This window comes from Aethina tumida, chromosome 3 (genome assembly GCF_024364675.1).
Source record: "Aethina tumida isolate Nest 87 chromosome 3, icAetTumi1.1, whole genome shotgun sequence".
NCBI lineage: Eukaryota > Metazoa > Arthropoda > Insecta > Coleoptera > Nitidulidae > Aethina > Aethina tumida.
The window spans coordinates 12156703-12170626 of NC_065437.1; the positions used below are offsets into that span (position 1 = coordinate 12156703).

General features: G+C 31.9%; 5 protein-coding genes and 1 long non-coding RNA gene across 7 annotated transcripts; 4 read left to right on the plus strand and 2 right to left on the minus strand.

The window, feature by feature from the left end:
* Positions 1-100: 100 nt before the first annotated feature.
* LOC109594754 (putative ATPase N2B) lies at positions 101-2016 on the plus strand. 2 transcript variants are annotated; one of them, XM_049964295.1, is made up of 2 exons: positions 117-378; positions 597-2016. In XM_049964295.1, the coding sequence occupies exon 2, from the start codon at positions 766-768 to the stop codon at positions 1849-1851; it is 1086 nt and encodes a 361-aa protein (XP_049820252.1). In that variant the 5' UTR covers positions 117-378; positions 597-765; the 3' UTR covers positions 1852-2016. The 2 variants fall into 2 exon arrangements, with proteins under 2 accessions (XP_019865554.1, XP_049820252.1); XM_020009995.2 differs by having other exon boundaries at positions 101-2016.
* Positions 2017-2068: 52 nt separating this feature from the next.
* LOC109594743 (notchless protein homolog 1) lies at positions 2069-3899 on the minus strand. Its single transcript, XM_020009985.2, has 2 exons — positions 3120-3899; positions 2069-2899 (listed from the first exon to the last, which is right to left on the minus strand). Exons 1-2 carry the CDS (start codon positions 3755-3757, stop codon positions 2095-2097), a joined length of 1443 nt encoding a protein of 480 aa, XP_019865544.2. The 5' UTR covers positions 3758-3899; the 3' UTR covers positions 2069-2094.
* A 169-nt stretch (positions 3900-4068) lies between these two features.
* On the plus strand, positions 4069-6474 carry LOC109594738 (protein crooked neck). The gene is made up of 3 exons (XM_020009979.2): positions 4069-4254; positions 4312-5284; positions 5348-6474. Exons 1-3 carry the CDS (start codon positions 4216-4218, stop codon positions 6379-6381), a joined length of 2046 nt encoding a protein of 681 aa, XP_019865538.2. The 5' UTR covers positions 4069-4215; the 3' UTR covers positions 6382-6474.
* Positions 6475-6703: 229 nt separating this feature from the next.
* On the minus strand, positions 6704-7808 carry LOC109594748 (protein OPI10 homolog). Its single transcript, XM_020009990.2, has 4 exons — positions 7640-7808; positions 7453-7582; positions 7195-7383; positions 6704-7142 (listed from the first exon to the last, which is right to left on the minus strand). Exons 1-4 carry the CDS (start codon positions 7673-7675, stop codon positions 6910-6912), a joined length of 588 nt encoding a protein of 195 aa, XP_019865549.1. The 5' UTR covers positions 7676-7808; the 3' UTR covers positions 6704-6909.
* Positions 7809-8762: 954 nt separating this feature from the next.
* LOC126264827 (uncharacterized) lies at positions 8763-9351 on the plus strand. The gene is made up of 2 exons (XR_007547450.1): positions 8763-8967; positions 9033-9351. It is a non-coding gene; the product is annotated as an uncharacterized LOC126264827 (long non-coding RNA).
* A 1982-nt stretch (positions 9352-11333) lies between these two features.
* Positions 11334-12834, plus strand: LOC109594728 (facilitated trehalose transporter Tret1-like). Its single transcript, XM_020009965.2, has 2 exons — positions 11334-11402; positions 11483-12834. The coding sequence occupies exon 2, from the start codon at positions 11497-11499 to the stop codon at positions 12790-12792; it is 1296 nt and encodes a 431-aa protein (XP_019865524.1). The 5' UTR covers positions 11334-11402; positions 11483-11496; the 3' UTR covers positions 12793-12834.
* The last annotated feature ends 1090 nt before the right edge of the window (positions 12835-13924 follow it).

A 13924-nucleotide genomic window follows, 5' to 3' on the forward strand; every position in this document is an offset into this window, starting at 1 on the left:
TTATCCGTCTCTCCCTAGATAACCAGAAAATCATGAGCTTGTCTCTTTTAATCTGGATACGTACACAAAAAATTTTAGAGAAATACAATCAATTTCGCAATAAAATGTTACATGCACATTATTTCATACAAAGTTTTGTTATTTAAGCTATTTTAGCAAGTTTTATTTTTATCAGTGGTCATGGAGTTAATTAATTCCAGTTTGTGTTGGTAATGCTTTCACTTTACGTATATTAAAATACAATTTCTCCAAATTCTTGAAATGATCATAAACATAATTAGTCGATTTCAACCTGCACCGTCATCCTTTAAATAATTTTAAATTGGAAATTGTCTTATTGACGTCAACGATAAGTGTCTAAAGTTACAGATTAGGCAGGTAAATTTTTGATTAAAAATTACGTAAACAAACATTTTAAATAATGTTAAACTATTCGCATCTGTGTAATTATGCAACGTGATTTGGCATTTTAAAATTTCTTAGTGGCTCACATACCCGTTCCCGAAAATGGACCGTTTAATGTTCACCATAAAACCTCCTCTGCATTTAAAAATTTCACATATTTATAAAGTTTTGTCACTTAACTATTCTTTAAGATCAACACATGAACAGTATACCAGCGGACCAGTGAAAGATTTATTGGACCAGATAAAAGCAGGCAAATTGCAGAAGGATGAGAATCAACTTAGGGTGGCCCAAAGACTACAACAAGTCAGTAATGACATTTCGGGGTACACACCACCAACAAAAAGTATATTTCAGAAGATGTTTGGTGGCAGCACCCCTAAAGCCCCCAAAGGACTATATATTTATGGTGCAGTTGGTGGAGGAAAAACCATGCTCATGGACATGTTTTTCAACAGCTGTGATGTGAAAAAGAAAATGCGCATTCATTTTCACGGATTTATGATCAACGTGCATAAGAAGATGCATGAGCTGAAGCAAGAATCAGCAAAGAATTTTTCAGAAAACAGGAGCAAACCATTTGATCCGATACCACCAGTAGCTGAATCAATTGCTGAAAAGTTCTGGTTGATTTGTTTCGATGAGTTTCAAGTGACTGATATTGCTGATGCAATGATATTGAGTAGACTGTTCACACATTTGTTTGATTGTGGGGTTGTTGTGGTGGCTACAAGTAACAGGGCACCAATAGATTTGTATAAGAATGGTTTGCAGAGGTCAAATTTTGTTCCATTTATACAAATCTTAAAAGATCATTGTGATGAGGAAAATCTGGACACAGGAATTGACTACAGACAACGAGCACATGGTGAAAAAACAAACTACTTTATAAAATCCAAGTATAAGTTGGATCCAATCACTCCATTACTTAAATATTTGTGTTCTAAAGAAAATGATGTGGTAAGAAGCAAAACATTCACAATATTAGGCAGAGATGTTAGTTTTGGGAAAGTGTGTGGTGGTGTGCTGGATTCTAATTTTGAAGAACTATGTGACAGACCCTTAGGAGCAAATGATTATTTACATTTAGCACAATTTTTTCACACAATCATCATTCGCGATTTACCTCAAATGAATTTAAACAAAATGAAGTCTCAAGCCAGAAGATTCATCACCATGATTGATGCTTTGTATGACAATAAAATCAAGGTGATTATTTCTGCAGATGTTGGTGTGAATGAGTTATTTGTTGTGGACAAAGAGAAAAGCCAAAATATATCTGACGAGCAACGAATGTTAATGGACGATTTAAAACTTGGAGTAACTGAAGCAACAGCCAATGTTTTCACTGGAGAAGAAGAAATTTTCGCCCTTGATAGAACAAAATCTAGATTGACAGAGATGCAAAGTGAAGATTACTGGGGCGGAAAAATTAAAGAGAAATAAATACGCACACATGCAGGTTGTTAAGTATTTTACTAGATTTATGAACATATATTTTATATTTATTAGAACTAAAATATTTTAATTGTACAGTATTTGTTATATTTATTCAGAAATTTACTTAATTTTATTATTTTGTTTGTTGAAATAAAAATATACACAAAATTCTATTTTTTTTTTAATTTTATATCCATAAAATATTATTTAAATAAAACTCTAATTAAAAATATTATAATTTTATTGATTTTAATGTTGCCACAGCCTTAATACTTTATCTTTTCCTCCTGAGGCAACTTTAAGTCCATCTGTAGACCAATCCACTGCAAAAACTTCATCAGCATGTCCTGGTAAATCAATTTCCAATTTCTTTGTGGTTAAATTCCACAGCTTTAAAGTGGAATCTGCGCTTCCACTAACCATTAGTCGCGAATCTGCCGAAAACGAAACCATGTAAACAGCCTGTACATGTCCTCTCAAAGTGGTAATAAATTTCCCTGTTTTTGATTCCCACAGTTTTATGGACTTGTCAAACGAAGCGGATGCTAAAAGTCTGCCGTCAGGCGAGAATTTAACATCATTAACCAACTGTTGATGTCCTGTAAGCCTTGCAAGAGGCTTTTTATTGTTTTCTGGGTCCCAGAGGAACAAGGTAAAATCATCAGAGCCTGAAACTAATCTTTCACCATGTGCTGCTTCAATAACTCCATAATATCTTTTCAGGGCGAATTCCTGTGATTTCTTTTTGTCTTCACATATTTCAATGTTGGAATCTTTTATGGGATCAAATGCACCAATTCTTAAGATGTAATCAGTATTGAGAGCTAAAGTGTTGACCCAATGAGCATGCCCTTCTAAAGTCCTACACAACACCCCATCTTTAGCCCTCCATACTTTAACAGTTCTGTCCTGTGAGGCTGTGTAAATTAAACCTGAACCTCCCCATTTTACAACAGTAACACTCTTTAAATGGCCTGATATGGTTAACACAGTGTTACACAACACTGTATCCCATATCCTTACATCTCCATCTTTTGAAGAACTTGCCAAAAGCCTAAATATCACAAAAATAAAACAATTAGTTACACAATCAGTAAAATTTATATCAAGTGACTATTAATAAGTATGTTGCTTAGTTGAAATGAGTGATAGAAAAAAAGTTATTTAATAAGAGATAATGTATGGTCAACAAATAACAATGATAAAATGAACAGATATTTAAAATAAAATGTGAATGTCACTTTAAGTTAAAAACATTTTTCATTTAATAGTACCTGCACTCTGTATTTTTGTGATAAGGTTCCCAACTTAAAGATGTGACCCACTGTTTGTGTCCAATCATTGTTTTGCCAATTTGTTTCCCTGTCAGTGGATCCCAAATAATAATTTTGCCATCCTTGCATGCAGAAGCAAGTTTAGAACTGTCTGGTGACCATGCTATACACAGTACCCAATTATTGTGCCCTTTACATGTATGATAAGGTGTTTGAGTGTTTACATCCCAAAATCTCACTGTGGTGTCTCCAGATCCACTGGCTAAATATTTACCATCTGGGCTGAAGCTTACTGATATTACTGCCTCAGCATGACCTGGCATGGAACTGGTACATCTTGTCACTGGTCGTACTCTGAAGACTGCTTGTTGTTGGTAGACAATATCAACAACCTCTTCAGTGTTTCTTACAGAAAGGTTTAGCACACTTTCCAAAGTATTTTTGATCTCTACATCGTCAACATAGAATAGGTAAGGTGTAGGTTCTTCAGTTTTGAGGAAGGCGTTACATATTAACGTGAGTTCTTGTACAGTACATGTTAGGGGGAGATCCACCATGTCACCCGCAACTTCACCACTCTCATTTTTGAACTGACACAGAATTCTTTTAGTTTCCGCTGGCTCTTCTGTAGTTTCCATTTTGGAACACTAACACCACCGCACTATATTAAAAAATTAGAAAATGATGTTTTGATCCAAGTTTTAACCTTAAATTATTTAAACATGTCAACATGTGCCATGCAGGCTAGCCAACTTGCGTTGTATTTGTAAAAGTTTTTATTGATTAAATTCAATTGCAATTATTAATAAATAATTTATCAAAAAACAAATAAAAAAAATTTAAATGTAATGAAGTAGAAAATCATTTTGTAAATTCATATATAAAAAAGAATTTTCCAATAATTAAATATTTAGGGAAAGGTTGGCAACCATTAAAACTATATTTTCTCTTTAACCTAAACGGACGTACGCATCTCGATTTGAGGTTCTCGTTATGTTTACTAACACTTAAAAAACATTATTGTATTTATTTTATAACTAGTGCTGGTTCGTAACAAATCATAAAATTTGAAAACAAATTCTAAAAACTCATCATCATGGAAAACAAACACCAAAAAATGCCCAAAGTGGCAAAGGTAAGTTCACTTACACCTATTTACCATCAATATCAATTAATAAAAAAACATTTTAAGGTAAAAAATAAAGCGCCGGCAGAAATCCAGATAACAGCTGAACAACTGTTACGAGAAGCCAAAGAAAGAGATTTGGAAATCTTACCGCCACCACCCAAACAAAAAATCTCTGATCCAACTGAATTGGCAGACTATCAGTTGCGCAGAAGAAAACAATTTGAAGACAACATCCGTAAAAATCGTACTGTAATATCCAACTGGATAAAGTATGCACAATGGGAGGAATCACAGAAAGAAATTCAGAGGGCCAGATCAATTTACGAGAGAGCATTAGATGTGGACCACAGAAATATAACGATATGGCTGAAGTACACAGAAATGGAAATGAGAAACAGGCAGGTGAATCATGCCAGAAATTTGTGGGACAGAGCAGTCACTATATTACCAAGGGTCAACCAGTTCTGGTATAAATACACTTACATGGAGGAAATGTTGGAGAACATTCCTGGAGCAAGGGCTGTTTTTGAAAGGTGGATGGAATGGCAGCCTGATGAACAAGCGTGGCAAACATATATTAACTTTGAACTAAGGTATAAAGAGTTGGATAGAGCTAGGGAAATATATGAGAGATTTGTTATAACACATCCAGAAGTCAAACACTGGATTAAATATGCCAGGTTTGAGGAAAATCATTCATTTATTCATTCAGCTAGGCAGATATTTGAAAGGGCTGTGCAGTTTTATGGTGATGATCATCTGGATGAGAAACTATTCATTGCTTTTGCAAAGTTTGAGGAAAACCAAAAAGAACATGACAGGGCTAGAGTGATTTATAAATATGCTCTGGATCACATTCCTAAAGAACAGGCTAAAGAATTGTATAAAGCTTATACAATACATGAGAAGAAATATGGTGACAGAAGTGGAATTGAGGAAGTCATTGTCTCTAAAAGGAAATTTCAGTATGAACAGGAAATTCATGAAAATCCTACCAATTATGATGCTTGGTTTGATTATATTAGATTAGTTGAAGGTAAATTTGCTATTTAATATTAATGGGATAATATTTTAAAACGATTTTTTTACATTGTTGTAGGTGAAGGTGATTTTGAAAATACCAGGGAAACATATGAAAGAGCTATAGCAAATATTCCACCTTCAAAAAATAAACATTTCTGGAGGAGGTACATTTATCTGTGGATAAACTATGCAATTTTTGAAGAACTCGAAGCTAAAGACTATGAAAGAACCAGACAAGTTTACAAAGCATGTCTTGAATTACTACCTCATAAAGTTTTCACATTTTCGAAAGTCTGGCTTATGTATGCGAAATTCGAAATCCGACAAAAGAATTTAACTACTGCACGTAAAATATTGGGTATGTCCATTGGGATGTGTCCCACAGATAAATTGTTCAGAGGCTACATAGAACTGGAAATCCAATTGAGGGAGTTTGACAGGTGTAGAAGGTTGTATGAAAAGTTTTTAGAATATGGACCGGAAAGTTCCGTAACTTGGGTGAAGTTCGCCGAATTAGAAACGCTTTTGGGCGATATAGACAGAGCCAGAGCTATTTATGAGCTGGCAATAAATCAACCACGTTTGAATATGCCTGAACTCTTGTGGAAGGGGTATATAGACTTTGAAAAATCTCAGGAAGAACCTGAAAATGCGCGGAAGTTGTATGAAAGGTTATTGGAGAGAACTTCACATGTTAAAGTATGGCTGTCCTATGCTGAATTCGAGTTTAACAACCATGCTGATGGCGATATGAATGTTGCATTGGCTAGAAGGATATTTGAAAGAGCCAATGAAACTCTTAAGAACTCCAGTGAAAAGGAATCTAGAGTTTTACTATTAGAAAACTGGCGGGAGTTTGAAAACACGCACGGGGACGAAACTAGTAAGGAGAAAGTTAACAGTAAAATGCCCAGGAGGATTAAGAAGAGACAGAAGATTATTGATGAGGATGGTTATGATCAAGGTTTTGAGGAAGTGTTTGATTACATCTTCCCTGAGGATGAAGCTAGCAGACCTAACTTGAAACTTTTGGCTGCTGCCAAGAACTGGAAAAAACAGGTCACTGAAGAAGTTCCACAAGACAAACCTGAAGAAGATAGGGAATCATAGTAATTTATAGTTTTACTCATTTTTGTAAATATCATTTAAGTATTAAATTGAAGAAATAAAATTAATAATTCCTCGTTTTTAATACCTGAAAAATTATATCATTATATATTGCCTTAAAAAAAATTAAATTTGGTATTAAGGAAGAATTCACAAGATAATAATACATATAGTATATTTTAATAAACGCGAGAATCAACTTAATAAGAATGAATTTCTTTTTCAGACAAGATTGTTTAAGAATAAATCAGAATATAAGATAAACCACATTGATTTAACCTAATATGGTTAATATTTCAGCAGGATACTTTTTTAAAATGCTTCATTAAAATGCAATACTTTAATTATAAAAATATACATATACACTTAATTCAAAAAGCTGTTATAAATATTCTTAAAATTAATAAATACAATCCATAATCAATGTGGATATATATAAAATTTCTGCGTGTAGAAATAAAAATTGCCAATTTCAGTAGTTGGCTACTTCATTTATACTATTCTTGTCAAACAAAAATACATAAATGAAAGTTAGGATTTCCAGAAGTTGGGGTTCTGTTGAAGTCTTCTCTCAAAGTTGGTGTACCAGTTTTGAATTGTTGAAAGAGGTACATAAGTTGCATTCACATCAGGTGTCATGCTCGCTTGAGTTGTTGAATAACTAAGTACATAATTCATGAAGTTTTCCAGCATTTTTTGGGCAAATGTAAAATTGTCCTGAGGTGTATTTGATGTGTTAACCTCTTGTATGCTACCTAATGGTTCTAAAACAAAATATATTCAATAAAAAATAAAACTGAGTAGCTAGGTATTTACCTATAGAGATGCCTATTTGAGCATTGTGCACAATATTGGTTTGACCAAACATTTGATTAGAATAGTCACCCATTTCTTCAAGTTTTTTCAGCTTGGATATTTTGAATATTGCTGAAGGCTTGCTGTTTGATATGTATCCTAGGGGTTGCCAGTTTGGTGGGGCACTGGGGTCTGGCCAACTAAAATAAACTACAATGATTTTAATATAACAGTATACAGTCACACATTTTCAGTTTGTTGGTATACTGAGTGATTTACCTTGACCGGCTGTTCCTTCAGGGAATGGCATAGCACCAGTTAAAAACACTACAATGTGGTTTATGTTGTCTGCATCTGGTATAGTTATAACAGACTGTGTTTCTGAAATTGGTTGAAAGTCGGTTTGTACCTGGAATAAAAGCAACAGTGAAAGTATAATTAATATAAGGTTATATTATTCGCTTACTAAACGCCCTGAGACTATTACACCGAACATTGCCATTGTACTATCACTAAAATTCAATTTGATTCTAACACCGGCTAAGTTTATTCAAGCAGTCCAAATTTCGAGAAAGTTTAAAATTCTAGAAGGTGCATTGAGTACTCTTAATTCAATGCCCCATTGACAGTAGTTCAAATGCACTCAATGTGTTGGTAACACTGACGGTGCTACGGAGAGGCGCGTGCAAAAATGACAAGGAATTATTACTTTTAAAAGTTTTAATACCCAAAATGAATTTACTATTTAAATTTGTAAAGTCTGTTTTGTATTCCATATGCGTTCTCCGCCTAAACTGCACTCTTTATATTTTATTTATTTTTTACGCTCTAGCAACGTTTTGGGGGAGGCCGCAGGACACAAAGCCAAATGTTCTGGTAAACATTTTTGTATCAACTCCTGTAATTTAATAGCCGTTACCTCAAGTAAACTGCAATTTATATACGTTACTTATGTACGGTTTTGTTTCCGTGTGGAAATTTAATTTTATGATAAATGTTATGTAATATACTTTATAATAAAATAAAATTACGCACATTGGTGGTTATTGATAAAATAGTACAGCTAATATTGCTGAAAACATTAAAATAAATATTTTTTCAGTAGAATTTTCTAATGAAAATGTAAAATTTGTAACTCAAAAATTTGAGCATTGGTACACAAAAGTGGATTGTATATTTTAAGCACACAAAACGTAAAACTGGAAAATCGAGTCTTCTTTACATTGGAATGTGTTTTAAAGGGTCAAACACTTAAATATTTGTTGTCGCGTTAATAAAATATTGATAAAATGCAATTTTATTATTTACTTTTGCGGTATTTATTTTAAACATTATCTTCAAGTATTGAACTTGACAATTATTGCAATGGCATCACTAAACTAACATACATGTTGTTGGTCAAGGATCTTGAGAAAACGGTGCGAAAGTGCACAGTTCAAAGTTAAAGGAACCGAAGAGCCGTTAACGAAATGTTAATTAATAAAAAATTAATGCACAAGCAAATCAAAAACCTTGATATTGAATGACGTGATTTTTAAAACCTGAAATTATCAGTCGCGCTTCAACCGTAATTCCAACTTCTGCTTGTTTACGCCTATCAATTATTGTACATTTGTTGATGTTTAGTCCACAAACAACAGGTACTCAAGGTTGATTGCCGTTTTCATCTGTGCAGTTCTCGTTCGATCTCCGGCACGAATTATTCATTCGACATCTGTGTGATTTTCGAAGCTTTTTAGTTCAGGTGAAAATGGTGCTTAAAATTTTGGCACGCTGCAACAAAAACAAATACGAGTAAGTCTAATATTTGTTTAAAGAAAAGTATCATTTAATTATTAAATATCATTTGGTTTATTTAGAAACTGGAAAATCCAAGGATAATTCAATTGATTTGTAACATTATCTTTACTGGATTACATTGAGTTTATTTTATTTAGTTCTTTATTAAATTTGTTAAATGAGTACAAATCTGAGGTATTTATTTTTATTATTAATTGAAAGTCAAACAGTGGGTATAAAATTTGTTTATTCAAAATAGATATGACGTAAAAGCAGTTAAATGTTTAATTTAAAGTTGTAATTAACTTAAATTTGTAATCCATTGTAGTCCCACAATTGTAATAAATTATAAAATACATATACTTGTTTGCCCATCGTAACAAAAATATTCGAATGTTATTGTTTTTATAATTTTCATTTTGTAACACAAAAATATTTCGTAGCAATATTTTTAACGGTACAACTTAATTTTAAACATTTAATATTTATTTTGGTTAAAATTTTAATTAGTTCTTGTACAACCCTAATTATTAGTCTTTCGTTTCAAGTTTCCGCAATTTAAGTCAAGAACGCACTCAGAGGTCAAGTTTATACCAAAATCAAGTTTACATAATTTTTAATTTGAATTGCCGTTAACCTTAAACTTTTGTAATTCATAATTTTATATTATTTAAACTTAACCTCCTAGGAATTTTTCCTTCAAATAAATGTTTCCCGGAATATCTTAATGATGACTTTTTCTAACGAGGTTCATTCACTTAAGTGAGGTATTGAATTAGAGAAAAATCATTTTTAATTACGGACTCATGAAACTTAAAGGTATTATACTAATAATTATTCGTAATCGACAATAGATCGTACAATTATTCAAATAATTCTACTTTAAATTGTTTGTAATATATATTAATATATTATTAAAAATATGAGTTATTTCTTTAATTTGGTTTCAGTATATGTAATATTTATTGTTTTTCTATTATTGTTGTAGTCATATTGCAGCTGGTTAATTAAATTAAATTCTTTAATGAATTGCATACATTTTTTATTATTTTTAAATAATTTAATTTAATTGGACAAGATTATAGCAATTTTTTATTTTATAATATTTCAATGATTCGTGTCGATTATTTGTAGAGGTCTTTTGCTAATTATAATTAAATAATGGGTCGTAGTCCAACTGTATCAGGCCCTATAAGAAAAAATATAATTTAGACTTGCCAAGTCCGAAGGAAACAAATAGAGATTGCTAAGAGTCAGACGTTTCCTGTATTAATTAAAACTATAAATAAATAGGCCAAGTGGTAGCTAAAAAATATTAGATGAATCCGAAAAACTTAAAAGAATCGATAAATGAATAATTCGAATGTCAAAGACCAATTCATTCCTATCGCCAACTCAAATTAAAGCCAATCTGGAGGAAATGGGCCTTGCTAAAATTTAGTTTAAAGGCAGTGGGGACAAGGCGAGTGAATGAAGATTTGTATGGTTAGAGACCTAGAAATCCTAATTTCTACTAAGAATATGAAGGCCCAAATTCTAATACTTTTCTGCTTCTGATGTACATGTAGGTCTCCTTCACCGTATAGAAGGATACATGCACTGACTTATGTACTGGGAATTCTTAAACAATATTTTGCTTCTACATATTGAAGAAGCAACCCAATCTCAAGATATCAACCCTACAGAAAACATGTGTGATCACGTCAATAATCAAATTCGACATAAAAATGATACAAATTTAAACAACTCTTCACAATAATTCAAGAAGGAATTTTGTTATATTCGGAAATTCGTCGAGTCTTTGCGTCGGAGATATGCTGAAATTATAAGGCAATAATATTCAAAGTATTAATGTTAAATTAAATGTTAAGTGCTTAGTGTATAAAAATTCCATTCAAAATTAAAGTTTCTATATTTACCATATTTACCCTTTAATTCAGAAAAATGAATACAAGATTTTATAGAATAAAATATTACTATTTAGAATATAGTTTAAAACAAAATTAGTAAATTAATATTTTATTAAGTAAATATGTGCCATATATGTTTTTAACATTTCAAGAAGTTGCTACAATAATGACTATTACTATGTTATATGTAATTTAATGATTTCAACTGGATTAAAATTTGGGTAAGATCTATGAATTAATCAAAATAAACACGATAAAATGATGGATTTAAATTTAAATTCTTTGTGATTAATGGTTTAATAATAGGAACTGTTATGCTATTTTTTTAACAACCTCATTATTTCAACAGTTTGAGTAGTTCATTAAAAATAATATTACGTCTTGTCTAAAATAAAACTGATATGTGTATATTTCAGCACTAATAGTATATAGTGTAGTATATGATGATAGAAAAGCGTTCAGTTTATCGTAAATTCGTAACTGTTTTTAACGTGGATGAATTGAAAGAAACATGGACTCAAATTGTTGCAATATTATTGGGTGAGATGTCTTCTTTATTTAATTAGTAGTTGGTAAAAATGAAATAGCAAAAACAACGTGGTGTATCTATTTTATTATAGTATCACCATTTGCAATGACAACAATAATTCTGATGGCTTGGCCTTCCGCAACAATTCCAAAACTGCTCAAAGACACTTCATGGCACATAACAGAAGAGGAAGCCTCGTACTTTACGGTGATAACCTCATCGTCGATGATAATCGCCAGTCCAATAATGTCATACATTGTGGACAAAATCGGACGCAAATGGATAATCATATTAGGCGCCCTGTCACAGGTGATGGCATGGATCTGCGTTATGACAGCAGGAACGATCTACATATTCTATTTGTCCCGGATCTTCGATGGGATCGGAATCGCAGCATTCTACGCAAGTGTCCCTGTTTATTTAGGCGAGATTTGTCGCCCTTGTGTCAGGGAAACGTGGACCCACATCATGATTTTCATGATGTACCTGGGACCGCTATTTGCGAACGCTTTAGGTAGTTTCCTGTCGGTTAGGAATTGCGCTTTCGTGTTGGTGTTCTTGCCTGGCTTCACACTAATCGCGTTCCCGCTTATGCCTGAATCGCCGGTTTATCACACCATGAACGAGCAGTACAAAAAGTCGAGGGCCTCGTTGAGGATTTTCTCGAGGAAACGAGATGTGGAGGAGGATTTTGAGCAGTTGAAAAGGGACGTCGAACGACAGATGTCTGAAACGGGAAGTTGGAAGGATTTGTTCACGATTAAAAGCAATAAAAGGGCTCTGGTTGCGGGAATTTTTCTAAAATTTACGCAACAAGTTTCGGGAATCACCGCATTTCTGGCCTATACTCAAAAAATATACGAAAAATCGGGTCAAAATTTTTCATCATCAACTTGTTCCATTATTGTAACTGGTTCGTTGTGTACGTTCATTATTTTGGGTACGTTCGTTTTGAACAAATTCGGTTCCAGATTGACTTATATGATGTCGTTGTTTTGGTGCGGACTTACTCTTTCCGTCGAAGCCGCTTACTTCTACTTGGATCAATTTCATCCTGAAATCAATTTGTCACGCGTTACCTGGATACCACTTATCGATATGATCGTGTTCTCCATTTCGTACGGATCCGGCTTGGCCGTAGTGCCTGTAATCATGCCGGGAGAACTTTTTTCTGTCAGCATCAAAGCCAAAGGGATGCTGTTGCTGAACGTGGAATATGCTTTGTGTTTGCTTATTTTCGGCAAGCTGTTTTTCTTTTTGGTTACTCATTTCGGTATGTATTCTCCTTTTTTGGTTTTCAGTATCGGTTGTTTTATCTCCACTGCTTTGACATATTTTGTTCTACCCGAAACGAATGGGAAAACCCTTGAGGAAATTCAACAGTATTTAGTAATGAGTTAAATATAAATAATTCTCTTTTGAATTCAATGTCTTTTTGTGAAAATGTCGAAAAGGAGATGTATGGAATTAGATTTAATGCTCTATTCGTCAATCATAACATTTCATTAATAAAATAATTATTTGTGAGCGTTTTTTAATTTATAATAAATACCATTATTTCAACAATATTTTATAAAATTAGGGATGATTCTAAGGAAACAAATTATCTGAACTATTTATTTTATTGGTTTACAATTAAAATTAATTTATAATAAATATTATTTTTAAAAATATCTTATAAAATAGTGAGATAATATTATAAAATCAACTGATTTAAAATATTTATTTTATTGGTTGTTTCTTATTCCATTTAATAATCCAAATGATTGAAATTTGAAATATAAATAAATTTAAAATTGATTATTTTATCTTCACTGCTTAGATATCTTTTGTTTTGCCCGAAACTAATGGGAAACCTTTCGAGGAAATTTATTAGTATTTAGGGACACTAAGTTAAATATAAATATTACTATTTTTTGAGTGTCGTTCATAAATGTTTTGTGAAACTAATAATCAATTATATATATTCACTGCTTTGAAATGATGAAAGGAAACTTATTTTTAGAATAAAATTTGTTGTTTTTTTTTAAATTTATACACATAACAATATTTTAAAAAATGGTGAGATATTACTATAAAACCAAGTGATCTAAAATATTTATTTTATTGGTTGATTCATATTTTATTTAATAACACAAATGATTGGAATATGAAATATAAATAAGTTTTAAATTAAAATCATCGGTTATTTTATGTTCATTGCTTTGATATTTTTGGTTTTCCTCGAAACTACTGAAAATGATGACTGGAAATTTATTTTTATAATAAATATTATTTGTGAGAGTTTTTTTCTAATTTATAATAAATATAATTTTTAACAATCTTTTGCAAAATTTATTTTATTGGTTGATTCATATTTCATTTCATAACACAAATGATTGAAATATGAAATATAAATAAGTTTTAAATTGAATGCATCGGTTATTCACTGTTTTGACATTTTTCCGTTTCTCCGAAACTATTGGGAAATCTTTCGAGGAAATTCAATAGTATTTGAGGACAATAAGTTAAATGTAAATGTTACTCTTTTGTA